At 36.1% G+C, this 16245-nt stretch overlaps 1 protein-coding gene across 1 annotated transcript in view; it reads left to right on the top strand.

Moving 5' to 3' along the window:
* The window catches only part of CFAP43 (cilia and flagella associated protein 43), a 102693-nt gene that overhangs the window by 23548 nt on the left and 62900 nt on the right, over positions 1–16245 (top strand). The window contains exons 7-10 of the mRNA XM_022568835.3: positions 1741–1808; positions 3399–3530; positions 7871–7987; positions 14464–14544. Coding sequence (XP_022424543.2) covers positions 1741–1808; positions 3399–3530; positions 7871–7987; positions 14464–14544 — 398 coding nt within the window. The remainder of the gene's footprint in view (positions 1–1740; positions 1809–3398; positions 3531–7870; positions 7988–14463; positions 14545–16245) is intronic.

Raw genomic sequence — 16245 nt, 5'->3', positions numbered from 1 at the left:
GCCACTAGTCACCAACTCTTTGAAGTTAGGAACTGTGACTTACTCAAACTTTGGCTCTATAGTTTAATTCCAGAGATTGCTAGGGAGTAAATTGGCACTTCTGTGTGTTTGTAAAGTGAATTACCAAACAATGTTTCGCATTTCCAAATCCCTATCACACTTGTAATGTTTTACACAATTTAGGACTTAGTTGTATGTAGTCTTTTTTTTTTTTGGCCACACTTCGCGGCATGCTGGATCTTAGTTCCCTGACCAGGGATCGAACCTGCGCCCCCTGCAGTGGAAGCGCAGAGTCTTAACCAATAGACCACCAAGGAAGTCCCTGTATGTAGTCTTATATTGTTCACTATTTCCTTTCTGTACACTATTTTTTATTATTTTCACGATATATTATAAATACTTTCAAATAAATATTTATCTAGCTTCTACAATGTGGAGGAGGACACTAAGCAAGGTGCCTCCAAGTTGACATAGGTGGCAAATACATAATCTCATAATCAGCACATTCAACGTGCTGATTTATATTTTATTAAAGAGAATAAGACAAGTTGACAAATAATTGCAGCCAGGAAAATTAAGATGTGAGGAGAACTTCATAAAGTGCTATGGGAATTCAGATGAGGGAAAACTGCCAAGTTAAGTCATTTTGTAGGTGGCATTTAAAATAGCCCTTAAAGGATGGGTTCACAGACAGAGATGAGTGTAGGTGGAAGTTGGGGCAATGGTATCTGCATAAACAAGAAAACATGGGGAAGGCTGAGAAAGGGAAGTGGTCCAGTTTGTCTGGAGCATCGAGTGTTATGCAGGAATAGTGGGGAACAAAGGGACATCTATCTGATACCATATCTGACCTTGAATGTCTGACTAAGGCATTTATACTTAATTCAGCTGACAGTGGACTGACATCAACTCCTGAATGGGGATGTGCCCCAATTGGAATTGTGCTTGGGGAGATTAATTATCCATAGTTCAGGGAAGCACAGTCCTAGAAGCAGGTGGCTATAAGTAGCAGGCACCTAGACTAGGCCAGGAGTCATAGCAACCTGGACTCTGGTGGCAGTTGGATTGGAAAGAAGAGACTGCTGGGGTGAATAGTCTTTGAGGAAAGGACAGTATGTGTCTTAGCATCTGGCAAAATGCCAAGCATGTAGTGTTCAGTAAGTAAAAGTCTGATACATGTCTCTGAGCCTTTGATCTTATAGTTCTTGCGGTTTATCTACATAAAAGGTAATATGCTTTTTGTTACTTTCCCCAGGACAATATTTTATTAATAACAAAGTTCTTATAGATCACTTTTTCTTTTTACTTTTTTAAGTCCACTGTGTTTTATTTACTGAGGTATAAATTTATATACCATAAAATGTACAAATCTTAAGTATACAGCTTAATATAATACAGTTTTTGTCTTTTTTCTTTCTGACCCCTTAAAATTTCTGATACTTGCTTTCCTAAAAAAGAAAATATATTAACTATATAATTCCACAATGTTACTTCCATAGATCTGATGATACAGAACATTAAAAGAAAAAAACTTGTGTGATTTACATCAGTAGTCATTGCAAAGCAGCTTTTATTCTTCATTGTTTGAGAACCATAGCACATATCCTGATAGGAAGTTGATTTGTGGAAAGAAGAATTACAAAGAAATGAATAGTCCTAGGAAAGCAAGTGAGATTAATTACTCTGTACAGCACTTTTAATTATGTGTCACCTGTTTTACCTTGTTTTTCTTTTCCAAAGTTGGAAGAAATCTTGTCAGTCCAGTCACCATGGCATATCAGAAGGGAGGCGTGCTTGCTTCTGGAATTGTAATGTATTTTTTTCTTCAAAATCAATTGCTTTCAAGAAAATATACAAACATCTGAAGCTAACACAACATTGTAGATTAACTATACTTCAATTTAAAAATGGTTAAAAATTTATTTCAAATAGAAAGAAAAGAAAATATACAATTTCCATTTGCTTCTATTTTCTATGATGAGCCATGATTTGGGATGTCAAGTTCTGTCAGGTTATTAATTAAAATTCTGTTTGGGGAGATGTTTATTGTAAAACTTTTTATTATGAAGAATTTCAAATATATACAAAATTAGAGATAACAGTATAATGATCTATTATATGTCTATCTTACTGCAAATAAGCAAAAACAGGATTAAAAAATCCAACCCCCCAAACACACACACACACACACACACACACACACACACACACGAAGGAGTCAAGTCTTAGAGAGTTCACCAGCCAGTAAGTGGAGAAGCTGGGACTTGAACCCAGGTGTGGCAAACTCCAAAGTTCTTGCTCTCGTTTATTAGGGCATATAGCCTCAGTAAGTATGAAAAGAGGCCAGACCAAGTTACGTTTCCATGTGGTTGTAATCAATGCTCAGGTTTGGAGCTGACCTACACTAAAATCTCAGGTCTACTGGTAGCCGTCCCAGAACACTGTTAGCTTTGTGTCTTCTTTTGCCACAGATCACATCTCCAGGAACCTAAGGGCAGCTAGGCAATGATGTCAGAATGAGAGATGTAGATCCACCAACAAGAAACAATCTGGAGCTCATTAACCTACATGTAGCTTGTAATCTCCTCTCCCCAACCTTGCAACGGACTACTTCCTCCTACATTTAGTCTGCATTTGTCCTTCTCAAGGCCACCCTTGGTGTGTTTTTTTAACCTAGTTTAAAGGAGAGGTTGGAGCATCTGCTCTGGTGAGGGATGGAGAAGGATGATGGGCATGGAGAAAGCACCTTGCACATTTCTCCCCCCAGGTCTTAAGTCTGAACCCAGCCGTTTTTCTTGAGAGTAGTTAAATTAACCTAAAGCTGTTTACAACTAACTGATCAACATTTAACCAACGCTTTTTTACTGGATACTTGCCCTGTTTCTAGCACTGTGTGAAAAACTAGAAAAGAAAATACAAAGGAAATAAACAGCACACTCCCTACCTTTGAGTCATTTAGAGATTTAGGAAATGCACATAATGATGATTATACATACATTAAGGCTAAGGTCTTTGAAGTAAGGAGACTTCTGGATACCAGCCACACGATAAACTCTGCCTCATCTGCCCCACCTCCTATATAATGAAGAATGTGGTAAGAAGATAAATGCTAAAGAAGTTCAAAGAAAGGAGAGATCAGTAAAATTTTAGGTAATTGAAAAATGTGTCACAAAAGAGATAAAATTGAACATTGACCAGGAAACATGGTTAAAAGTTGGCTAAATAAAGGTAAGAAGCCACGGCATTCTAGATAATGTAAACATAGATGATGATTCCAAAAAATGGATAGTAGATGGTAATCAGTAATTCTTAGCTTGTTTGATGAGGAAAGTATATTGAATACTATGCATTGATCAAGACTAATTTTCTTCATTTATCTCATTGTTTTTGGTCTCTAGGATGGCTTTGTGTATTCTTTTCTTATTAAAGATACAAATTACAAAGTAGAGGATTTTCTTGAGGTTGAAGGGCCTGTGGAACATTTGATGTTTTCTCCCAGTTACAGAATGTTGCTGATTCAGACAGACAAGGTATGCTAGATGGTGGTTTCTTGACATGAAATTTAAGATATTATTATTATCATCATTGCATGACAGGAATGAAGGGCAGAGTGTGTTGCATAATGATACACTACTAGTCAGGACTCTTTAGCTTGCAAATGAAAAAATACCCAGTTTAAAAGACCTAAATAACAGAAGGATGTTTGTTTGTTTGTTTTTGTGTGTATAACTGAAAGCAAGCAAGGAATTGATATAAATCCAGGAGCTCCCATGAGGCTGCATGCCTTGTTTTTCTGCCATATCTTGGCTCTGTTTCCTCTCTGCTTCCTCCTTTTCTATGCAGACTCGCCCCTGTGGTGTCAAGAGAGCCTTCTGCAACTCCAATTTTGTATTTTTATCCTCTTGGTGACCCTGGTAGAAAATACCAGTTGGAAAAAAATGTCCTGGAATCTAGACTCATTGTACTAACTTGGGTCACCTGTTTACCCCTGGGTCAAGTATTATGTCCAGAGGAATTCTAAACTCTCATTGACCAGGCCTAAGTCACATGTCTACCCTTGGACCCTGGGTAGAGTCAATCCACCCAAACATGAACTGAGACTGGGGTCATGGGTGGTTCTCTAAGGAAGACACAGGTTCTGTAAGAGAAGAAGGGAGGGAAATAAATACAGGTTAAAATCAAATGCCCACCTGAATTATACTGTTGGGAAGACTCCTAGGTCAGGATATATTAGTTTATGTTGTTAGGCAATGATTTTAGATGAATTACAAGTAAAGTTCAATGATTTTCTGCCTAAAAGAAATTTAAATTTAAATATGGAAAGAGTTAAGTTTCTGTAATTACCAGAAGTTAAACTGTGCTAACGATGTTTTAATAAATGACAAATTTAAAATATCTATGGAGAACAGGAAACAATAAAAAAGTAACATAACAGAAGGGAGAAAGACACAAATAGAAGTTCTAAAAAATAAAAATATGCTAACAAAGAAAAAATTAAATGAATATGTCTGACAGAAGACTGGAGAATCAATGAATGGAAGATAGATCAGAAGAAGTTGTCCAGAATGAACCCAAGTGACAAAAGCATGGGAAATACAGAAGGGAGGGTAAGAGAAATGAATGATACAGTGAAAAGATCTAACATGTATTTGATTGGAATCCCAAAGAGGAGAGAGAGTGAGACAGAGGTAATATTTAAAGAGATATTTTCCAGAACTGATTAAATACATGAATTTACAGCTTCAAGAGGCCCAGTGAATCCCAAGCAGGAAAAATATACACACTTAGACTTAACAAAGTGAAATTTTTGAAAACCAAAGACAAAGAGAAAATCTTAAAGGCAGTCAGAGAAAAAAAAAGATTATTTCAAAGGACTTTCAGTTACACTAACAGCTGACTACTCTGGCAATAATGTAAGTAAGAAACAGTGGAATGAGATCTTCCATGTAGTGCAGGGGTCAGGAAACTGTAGACCCATGGGCCAAAACCAGCCTGCTGCTTGTTTTTGTAAATAAAGTTTTACTGGAACACAGTCAGACCCACTTGTTTATGTATTATCTATGACTGCTTTCACACTACAATGGTAGAATTAAGTAGTTGTGAGAGACCACATGGCCTGCAAAGCCTAGTATATTTACTAGCTGTCCTTTTATAGAAAAAGTTTGCTGACCCCTGATTTAGTGAAATAAGGTTATTACCACCCGGAATTCTATACTCAGGGAAAATAATTTTCAGTACAGGGGTAAAAAAAGACTTTCTAGATACTCCAGAATTGAGAGTTTGTTAGCACATCATCACTAGAGAAAATTCTAAAGAATGTACTTCAGGCAGAAGGAAAATGACCCCAGATGGAAGGACTGGGATGCAAAAAGAATGAAGAGCAGTAGTAAATGTGTAGAGAAATGTAAGTGAACACTGACTGTATAAAACAGCACAAATAATTCAAAGTTGGGTTTAAAAATAACATTGAATTAAAATTCCAGACAACAATAATGTAAGATGGAGGGAAAGGAGTAAATGGAATAATGTATTTCAAGTTTATTTTATTTCCTGGGAAGAGAGTAAATGTTTTAAGTAACTTCTGATATTTATAAGCTAAGTATGCATGTTCTGACTGCTAAGGTAACCATAAAAGAACTGAAACATCAGATGAAATTTCCACATCATAGAGGGGGGAAGTGAAATGTTAAAAAAAAAAAAACAACGCAAAACAAGGTAAGAAAAGAGAGAAAAAGAAACACAAAACAAATGAGAAAGTAGAAAGCATAAATTAAAATGTAATGTTTAATCTCAAATATACTAGTAATTACAATTAAAGCAAAACAGAATAGTTGGTCTAGTTAAAAGGCAAAGATTACCATATTTGATTAAAAAAGAATCCAGGGCTTCCCTGGTGGCACAGTGGTTGGGAGTCTGCCTGCCGATGCAGGGGACGCGGGTTCGTGCCCTGGTCTGGGAGGATCCAACATGCTGCGGAGCGGCTGGGCCCATGAGCCATGGCCGCTGAGCCTGCGCGTCCGGAGCCTGTGCTCCGCAATGGGAGAGGCCACAACAGTGAGAGGCCCGTGTACTGCAACAACAACAACAACAACAACAACAAAAAAGAATCCAAACCTAACTCTGCACTGTTTTCAAGTGACATATCTAAAGCATAAGATTGAAAGTAAATTTTAAGAAATAGAGTAACATTGAAAATAAATTAAAAATTGAAAGTAAATTTAGAAAATGGGAAAAGATATATCATGCAAACATTAACCAAAAGAAAGCCTTTGGAGATATATTAATATTAGGCAAAAAAGACTTATAGGCAAAGTTCATTACTAAGAAAAAATGGGCTTATTTTAGAATAGTAAAAGGTTAAATTCACTAGGAATACATAAACTTTTAAAATATATATGTACCAAATAAAATAGCCTCAAAATATATAAAGCAAAACATGACAAAATGACAAGGAAAAACAAAATCATGATCTCAATAGGAGATTTTAATATACTTTTCTCAGTACATGATAGAAGAGACTATGTGTACTCAACATAGCAGCCAAAGTGAGCAAAGCATCTCTCTCTACTACTCAGAGCCCCCCAGTGATTCCCCATGTTATTCTGAGTAAAAGCCAAAATCTTCACTATGCATTACAAGGCCCTTCATGATGTGGACTCCACTCCCCACACTGGCCTTATCTCCCACGACTCTTCTTCTTATTCACCCTGCTTCAGTCATGCTGGTCATCATGCGGCTTGCTTACACGCACCAGGCATGCTCCTCCCTCAGAGTGTTTGCACTGGCTGTTCCTTCTGTCTGGAATGCGTTTCCCACAGAATCCACATAAATCCCTTCCTCATTTGCTTCAAGTCTTTTCTCTAAACACACCTTCTCTGTAAAGCCTTTCTTGGACACTCAGTTTAGAATTTCACCCTCTTATTTGCCATGTCATATCCTCTTTCCCTGCTTTATTTTCTTCTTCTTATAATTATTGCTCTTTAACTTACAATATATATTATTTAGATATCTTATTCATTGGCCGAAGTCCCCAGTAGAATGTAAGCTCCATAAGGGCAGGGAACTTTTGTCTGTTTTGTCCTCTGATGCAGCCCCAGCATCCAGAGCTGTGTCTGGCACAGTGTATACACTCAATATTTGTTGAAGGAATTAATGAAAGGTAAATTAATGAAAGGTAAAATCAGTAAATACCTACCAAATTTTAGACTTTACAGAGTTGTATTTTTTAGATAAACAGGAACGAAAATATTCATGTTTAACCTAAGTAAACTTGAAGAACTTGTGATCAGTTGAAAGCAGACTTCTTATTGCTAGTTAAATAAACATACCATATTACAGTTACTTGCCAGGGATGCATAATGTACAGGATAGATTTTTTGGAGAGGTGAATTTGGAACCTGAGTATGATAAACACGTCATAAGTAACAGCTTCAGCCACACCTCTACAGTTTTCACAAATGTACATTTAAAAGTTTTTGTTAGTGCCCACCATGGTCTAGTATGTGGTAGAAGTTAGTTCATCTTAACAACTTTTCTGGTTTTCTACATTTTCCAAATTTTCTGCATAAGTAGACATTATTTTTAAAGTCAGGAAAAAGTGCTTTGATATGTATTGTAATCTTAAAAAAATGCTTGGAAATGGAGAAAAGAAGAAAGTCCTATTTATTGATTATTTTAATTGAGGAATGAATGAATGAATCAATAAACATTTATATTTTAAGCTCCTCAAGGTCAGGGCCTTACTGAGTTTATCTCTACTTTCCCACTACCTTTTCTCACACAGTGCCTTGTTCACAGTAAGCATTTAATAACTATTTGTTGAACTGAACACACAATTGCATTATTTTTTTCTTTTTTGGTATATTTACAGGGATCTATTTATATTTACACTTTTGATGAGGAGCCAATCTTTGAAAAACTCCTAGCGGCTTGTGATGGGAAATTTCAGGCAACAGACTTTATCACACCTGGAAATGAATACTGCATGGTAAGGAATATGGTATTGTTTCACAGTAGGATTTAAGGGTAAGATTTTGGAAGTTCATGTGCAACCTGTTGTAAATCCCTGCATTGGGATTGGGAGCACGAAGTCTTAACCACTGGACCACCAGGGAAGTCCCCCAAGCATACTCTTGAAAGATGTGGTAGAAATGCCAACCACTTCCATCATCAAATCTACTCCCCAGTTAGAATGACATCGTCATATTGTGACTTCATAATATTAAGTCTCTGAACATGACCAAAGCAATTAAAATCTTAGGAGCCATCCTGTTTGTTTGTTTTTATTTTTTAAACTTTTTGTTTTATACTAGAGTATAGTTAACAATGTTGTGATAGTTTCAGGTGTACAGTAAAGTGATTCAGTTATACATATACATGTATCTATTCTTTTTCAAATTCTTTTCCCACTTAGGTTGCTACATGATATTGAGCAGAGTTCCCTGTAGGAGCCATCCTGTTTGTATTCACCATCCAAGCTTTCCAGGCCAGATCGTTAAACACATTCATTGCTAATGAGTTGTCAACACTTATTAAACTATTAGTGTTTACTCTCTCAGAGTGATGCAGCCCGATCTGAAAATGAAAATGAAATAGTTGCCATGCACAAAACATGTATTCAGTCTACTTCGGAAAAAAAAAAAAAATTCCCTCTACATGCAGAAAAGAAAATTTTTTTCTGGTGTTTAACTGCTTACTTTTAGTTGATCTCAAGAAACATATTTCAGTTTTCATATAATTCATCAACAAATCCATTAAGATTTTGGGAGTTCTAGCAAATAAAAAAATACATAGACTATGGAATAGGTAACACTTAAGGTTCCTTCCAATCTTCAGATTCTGATTATGTGATTTTTCTTCCAGATGTTCTCTGATAAGAATTATGTCTGTTTTTAGGGTTGTTTCAACTCAATAAAAAAGTTTAATACAAGATTTTCATGTTTAGGATTTAGATACTTGATCCATAGTATCATGTTACCCACTCCCTAGTATTCAAGAAACAGAATTTAAATTGTATCACATTGCAGTTACTTTAAGCTGCTTTCAGTCTTGATCCTGTGAAAGAGTAAAAATTATCTGTAAAAATGAATATGAACTTTGGGTTTCCAGTCCAGCATGTAAAGAACCTCACAACAAGAAAAAGCTGAATTGAGCTTCCCTGGTGGTGCAGTGGTTAAGAATCCACCTGCCAATGCAGGGGACACGGGTTCAAGCCCTGGTCCGGGAAGACCCCACATGCCACGGAGCAGCTAAGCCCGTGCACCACAGCTACTGAGCCTGCACTCTAGAGCCCATGAGCCACGACTACTGAAACCCGTGTGCCTAGAGCCCATGCTCCGCAACAAGAGAAGCCACCGCAATGAGAAGCCCGCACACCACAATGAAGAGTAGCCCCCACTTGCTGCAACTAGGGAAAGCCCATGCACAGCAACAAAGACCCAATGCAGCCAAAAATAAATAAATTAAATAAATAAATTAATATATCTTAAAAAGAAAAAAGCTGAATAAATTTAAAATCAACAATTCCTCTTAGACCCATCAGATAATTGAGGTCATAGGGAAAACCACTCCCCCCAAAATTATAGAGACAGACAGGCAGATGCAAAGAATTACAGCTTACTGGAGCAAATGCCCAGAAGTAGAAACCACCACTGGAGCCAATACCCAGGTGGATTACAACTGGAGAAACTGCACATCTCAGACCAAAACAAGGACACCAGAGGAAATTTTAGTTTCTGACACATTCAGCTACAGCAATCAGTAAACACAGTCTAACTCCTAGCCAGATAAACATAAAACCTCACACTACAGTCTATTTAATTCATATTCTTTTACCCAGTACATCATGTCCAGCTTTGAACAAAAATTATAAGGCATACTAAAAGACAACAACAGAAGAGATAGAGCAAGCATCAGAACTAGACTCAGATATGACAGACACGTTGTAATTACCAGGCCAGAAATTTAAAACAAACTATGATTAATATACTAGGGATTCTTATGGAAACAGTGGACAACATGAAAGAATGACTGGATAATATGAGCAGAGATGTGGAAACTCTAAGAAAGAAAAAAGAAATATTAGAAATAAAAAGCAGTGTAACAGAAATGAAGAATGCCTTTGGTGGGCTCATCAATAGACTGAATTTTGCAAAGGAAAGAATCAATAAGCTTAAAGAAATGTCAGTAGAACCTTCAACACTGAAATGCAAAAAGAAAAAAGAATGAAAAAGAAAGAACAGAATATCCAAGAACATGGGACAATTATAAATGGTATAACATACACATAATAGGAATACCAGCAGGAGAAGAAAGGAAGGAAGGAACAGAGGAAATGTTTCACGTAATAATAGCTGAGAATTTTTCAAAATTAATGACAGATCCAGGAAGCTCAGAGAACACTAGCAGGATAAATACCAAAAAATCTACACCAAAGCTTGTTATATTCAAATGATAGAAAATCAAAAACAAAGTAAAAATTTTAAAAAAAGTCCAAAGGGAAAAAAAACCTTACCCTTGAAGAAACAAAGATAAGAATCACAGTGGTCTGCTCTTCAGAAATCATGTAAGCAAAAGTAGAGTGAATATCTAAAGTGTTGAAAGAAAAAAAAAAAACAAACCCAGGATTCTATATCCAGCAAAATTATCCTTCAAAAGTGAAGGAAAAAATATTTTCTCAGACACATAAAAATTAAGGGAATTTGTCACTAGCAGAACTGCCTTGCAAGGAATGTTAAAAGAAATTTTTCAGAGAGACCAGCAGGCAAAAGATCAAAATCATAGGTGAATTGAACAATACCATCAATCAACTGGATCTAATTGACATCTATAGACTACCTCATCAAATGATAGCATAATGTACATTCTTCTCAAGCTCACATGAATTATTCACCAAAATAGATCACATTCTTGGTCATAAAACATACCTTAACCATTTAAAAGAAATACGTTCTCAGGCTACATGGAATTAAATTAGAAGTAAATAACAGGTAGCTGGAAACTCCCCCCACCCCAAAATAATTGGAGAGTAAACAACACACTTCTAATAACACATGGCTCAAAGAAGTCTTAAGAGTAATTAAAAATTTGAACTAAATGAAAATGAATATACTACATATCAAGATTTATGGGATTTTGCAGTGAATACAGGGCTTAGAGGGAAATTTATAGCGTTCAATACATATATTAGAAAAGAAGAATGTTTAAGATCAATAATCTAAGCCCCCACTTTAGGAAATAGAAAAAAAAATTAAATCCAAAGTAAGCAGAAGAAAAGAAATAATAAAAATGAGAGCAGAATGCAATGAAACTAAAAATAGGAAATCAGTAGAGAAAATCTAAGAAACCAAAAGCTGGCTCTTTAAAAAGATCAATAAAATTGATAAACTTCTAGCCAAGTTAACGAGGCAGTGGGGAGAGGAGGGAGAGAGAGAGAGAGGAGATACAAATTACTAACATCAGAAATGAAAATTAAAGAGGGGTCATTACTACTGACCCCAGGGACAGTAAGAGGATAATAAAAGAGTCCAGTCATCCTTCAGTATCCATGGGGGATTGGTTACAGGACTCCCCGTGGATACCAAAATGCACGAATGGTCAAGTCCTTTATATAAAATGACATAGTACAGTCAGCTCTCCGTATCTGCAGGTGCAGAACCCACAGATACACAGATACCCACAGATACAGAGGGCCAACCATATTATGAACAACTCTGTGCCTACAAATTTGATAGTTTAGATGAAATGGACCAATTCTTTGAAAGGTGTAATCTACCAAAACTCATACAAGGAGAAATAAATAATCTGAGCCTATATCTATTAAATACATTGAATAAATAATTAATAATAACATTACAAAACAAAACCTCTCAGCAAACAACAAATAGTGGGTAGCTTCTTCAGTCTGATAAAGGACATCTTTAAAAAAGAAAACCTTAATGAAATCAACTGGAAGTCCTAAATGCAATAAGACAAAAAAAAAAAAAAAGGGGGACGTGGGGAATAAAAGGTATTAAGATTGTGAGGGAAGAAATAAAACTTTGTTCTTAGATGACCTGATTGTCTATGTAGAAAATCCCAGAGAATCAATAAAAAATCCTTCTGGAGCTAAGTGATTATAACAAGGTTGCAGGGCGCAAGTTTAATATACAAAAGTCAATTGCTTTCTTATACAAGCAGTGAAGAATTGGAATTTGAAATTTAATACCACACAATAGCATTTACGTTAGCACTGAATAAGTAAAATAGGAATAAATCTAACAAAATATGTACAGGATATATATGATAAAAACTATAAAACTCTGATGAAAGAAATCAAGATCTAAATAAATGCATAAATATTTCATGTACATGGGTAAGAAGACTCAGTATTATTAAGATGTCGATTCTTTCTAACTTGGCTTATAGATTCAATGCAATTCCGATCAACATCCCAGTAAATTATTTTGTGGATATCAATAAACTGATTCTAGAACTTACTGATTCTAGAACTTACTGATTCTAGAACTTACTGATTCTAGAACTGATTCTATAATTGGGTAGGACTAACACTACCCAATTTCAATATTTACTATAAAGCTACAGTAATCAAGACAGTATGGTATTTGTGAGAGAATAAACAAACAGATCAATGGAACAGTATCTTGAAATATAGTCAACTGACCTTTCACAAATATGCAAAAGCAATTTAATTGAGAAAGCATAGTTTTTTTCAACTAATGGTGCAGGAGGAAGTGGACATTCACATGCCAAAAAAGAAAAAAAATCTAGTCACAGATCTTACACCCTTCACAAAAAATTAACTCAAAATGGATTGTAGACCTAAATGTAAAATACGAAAACTATAAAACTCCTAGGAGATAACAAAGGAGAAAAATCTAAGTGACCTTGGGTTTGGTAATGACTTTCTAGACACAACACCAAAAATGCAATCCATGAAAGAAAAAATTGATAAGCTGGACTTCATCAAAATTAAAGACTTCTGCTCTGCAAAAGACACTGTCAAGAGAAAGAAAAGACAAAGCACAGGCTGGAAGAAAAATCTTTGCAAAACATATATCTGATAAAATACTGGTATCCAAAATATACAAAGAACTATTAAAACTCAACAATAAGAAAATAAACAACCCCATTGAAAAATGGGAAAAAAATCTGAATAAACACCTTAACACAGAAGATATACAGGTGGAAAGTAATGATGAAAAGATGTTCAACATTTTTCGTCATTAGAGAATTGCAAATTAATACTACATACCTATTAGAATGTCTAAAATCCAAAACACTGACAATACAAAGTGCTAGTGAGGATATGGAGCAGCAGAAACCCTCATTCACTACTGAGGCAAAATGGTACAGCCACTTTGGAAGACAGTTGGCAGCTTCTACAAAATTAAACATACTCTTACCATATGATTCAGCAATTGGGCTTCTTAGTGTTTACCCACATTAGTTGAAATTTTATGCCCACACTAAAATCTGCATGTGAATGCTTATAGCATCTTTATTCATAATTGCCAAAACTTGGAAGCAATCAAGATGTCCTTCAATAAGAGAATGAATAAACAAACTGTGGTACATCCATACAATGGAATATTATTCAGTACTAAAATGAAATGAGCTATAAAGCCATGAAAAGACATAGAGAAACCTTAAATGCATATTGCTATGTGAAAGAAGGCAATCTGAGAAAGCTGTATGGTTCCCTCTGTAAGACATTCTGGACAAGGCACAAGTGGAGACACTAAAAACAATCAGTGGTTGCCAGAGGTTCAGTGGGGAGGGAGGGAGGGATGAAGAGGTGAAGCATAGAGGATTTTTAGGGCAGTGAAACTATTCTGTATGATACTGTGATGGTGGTTACATGTCATCGTACGTTTGTCAAAAACCCATAGAATGTATAACACAAAGAGTAAACCCTAATGTAAACTATGGCTTTAGTCCATAACACTGTATCAATATTGGCTCATCAATTCTAACAAATATACCACAATAGTGCAAGTTGTTAGTAACAGGGAAAATTGTATGGATATTGGGAAGGGCAGGGAGGGAAGTGCAACTCTCTACTTTCTGCTCAAATTTTCTGTAATCCTAAAACTGCTCTTTAAAGCAAAGTCTATTAATTTTTTAAAATACCAATTGTGATTTTCTATTTCTAGGCTTATTCACTAGGAAATTCATTGAATTTCCAAGTAACTTATTTCAATTATGTTACACAGAAAAAAAAAACTTTATTTCACTTTTCTAATCCTAATTAGTTATTATGTGTTACTTAAATTGCATTAAAGGTAATAGTTAATATTTGTTCAAATCAGAAGTATTGACGTTGAAATTGTAATTTTAATCCACATAAATAAAATGAAATTTTATACTAAATCATCAGATTGACATACTAGAAGGGAATTTAGAACATACTCCCATAGCAAAGTCTTGTTTTCCATTTGAGTTTTCTTTTTCTTTCTTTTACAGACTCTCACACAGTCAGGAGAAGTTTGTGTTTGGGGTATAGAGGATGGTGCTTGTGTCAGCAGGATTTATCTGAATATCCCAGTAAGTGTGCCTTATAAATGAATTTAAAAATATATATATTGAATTCTACTCCAACCTACTTTTTCATATTCACATGTCAATAGTCTGTGGAAATACTCATTACAGAGGCCTTATTGCATTTTTACCTTGTATATTAGAGTAATTCTTGTGTATAAAGTATATTCCACAGCCCAGAGGGTGGAACATAAGGTACTCTATTGGTGTATGGGAAAGAACAAGATTTTCTGTGGTGGTAGTTATTCCTGAAACCCTAATGGTTTATATCTCACTCAGGCTGTAAGTTCATTGTGGATTGACAGGTTCTCTGCTCCACATGGCCTTTCAGGGAACAAAGTCGACAGAGGCTCCACCAGCTAATAGCTCCTCAGTGCCATGGTATGGGAAGAGTGCTGGAAGGTCTTGAATTAGCAATTAAGTGCTTTTACTAAAAAATGATACATCTCCTTGGCCATAACTAGATAAATGACCCCATCTAACCTCAAGAGGATTGGTTAGAAATGAAAGAAAGGGACTTCCCTGGTGGCGCAGTGGATAAGAATCTGCCTGCCAATGCAGGGGAACATGGTTTCAAACCCTAGTCTGGGAAGATCCCACATGCCGCGGAGCAACTAAGCCCATGCGCCACAACTGCTGAGCCAGCGCTCTAGAGCCTGCGAGCCACAACTACTGAGCCCGCGTGCCACAACTACTGGAGCCCGCGTGCCACAACTACTGAAGCCCGCGTGCCTAGAGCCCATGCTCCACAACAAGAGAAGCCACCACAATGAGAAGCTTGCGCACCGCAATGAACAGTAGCCCCGCTCGCCAAAACTAGAGAAAGCCCGCGTGCAGCAACAAAGACCCAGTGCAGCCAAAAATAAATAAATTAAAACAAACAAATGAAAGAAAAGTACCACTCTAACCAACATGAACCAAAAATTAAAAAGTGGGGGTTATTGACTCAATCAACTATAAAGTATAGAGTTTGTCTGGGCTCAGCTGTGGCTTGATCTAGCAACTCAAATGATATTACCAAGGATCTTGTTTTCCTCTCTGTCTGTATACTATGTCTTTAGTTTCATCTTAGGCTTCATTTAGTGGTACCCAAATGCCACAGGTACCAACGTCACATCAGATCATCAGGGAAGAAAGCCTCCTACAGTGGGAGGAGGAAGAGAAAAGGTTTCTCCTTTTCAGAAGGCTTAGTAAATACCTCCTAATATCTTAATAATAACCCTGAACTAATCACTGTAGACAGGGGGATGAGAAATGCTAACTGGCTTAAAGTCAGCCAGGAAATGGGAGTCAGATCTGTTCCACTCAGCCCTGAAAATAGGGGAGAGATGGTTTCTCAATGGATATTCAAGAAATTTTCCAGAAGGAAGGTGTGTTGATGCTGGGTGGCAAACCACAATTCCTTACCTAAGCCTAACCCTAGCCTACCATAAGGTGATACCATTCTTTCCACCATGTTCATGGTGCATTTTACATAAAATAATATTTTAAAAAATATAAAAAGACCAAGAAACAGTGGTAATGCTATTTTTTCTTAAATTATCATTTTCTGTATTACACAGTTCTAAATGAGATATGGATCTTGCTAGTAGGAAGAGAAGTTACAATCCTTCTCTGTTATAAATTAAAATCTCAGTTATAATACAAGATGAAGCATCATACTTCACATAAGAGGATACAAGATGCAAAAGGATGCAAGAGGATTAC

Source organism: Delphinapterus leucas, chromosome 16 (assembly GCF_059928025.1).
Source record: "Delphinapterus leucas isolate spDelLeu-1000000601 "Yukka" chromosome 16, BTC_Dleu_Yukka2, whole genome shotgun sequence".
Lineage (NCBI taxonomy): Eukaryota > Metazoa > Chordata > Mammalia > Artiodactyla > Monodontidae > Delphinapterus > Delphinapterus leucas.
The sequence above is the reverse complement of the archived record's forward strand: the minus strand, read 5'-3'. Positions and strand labels throughout refer to the sequence as shown.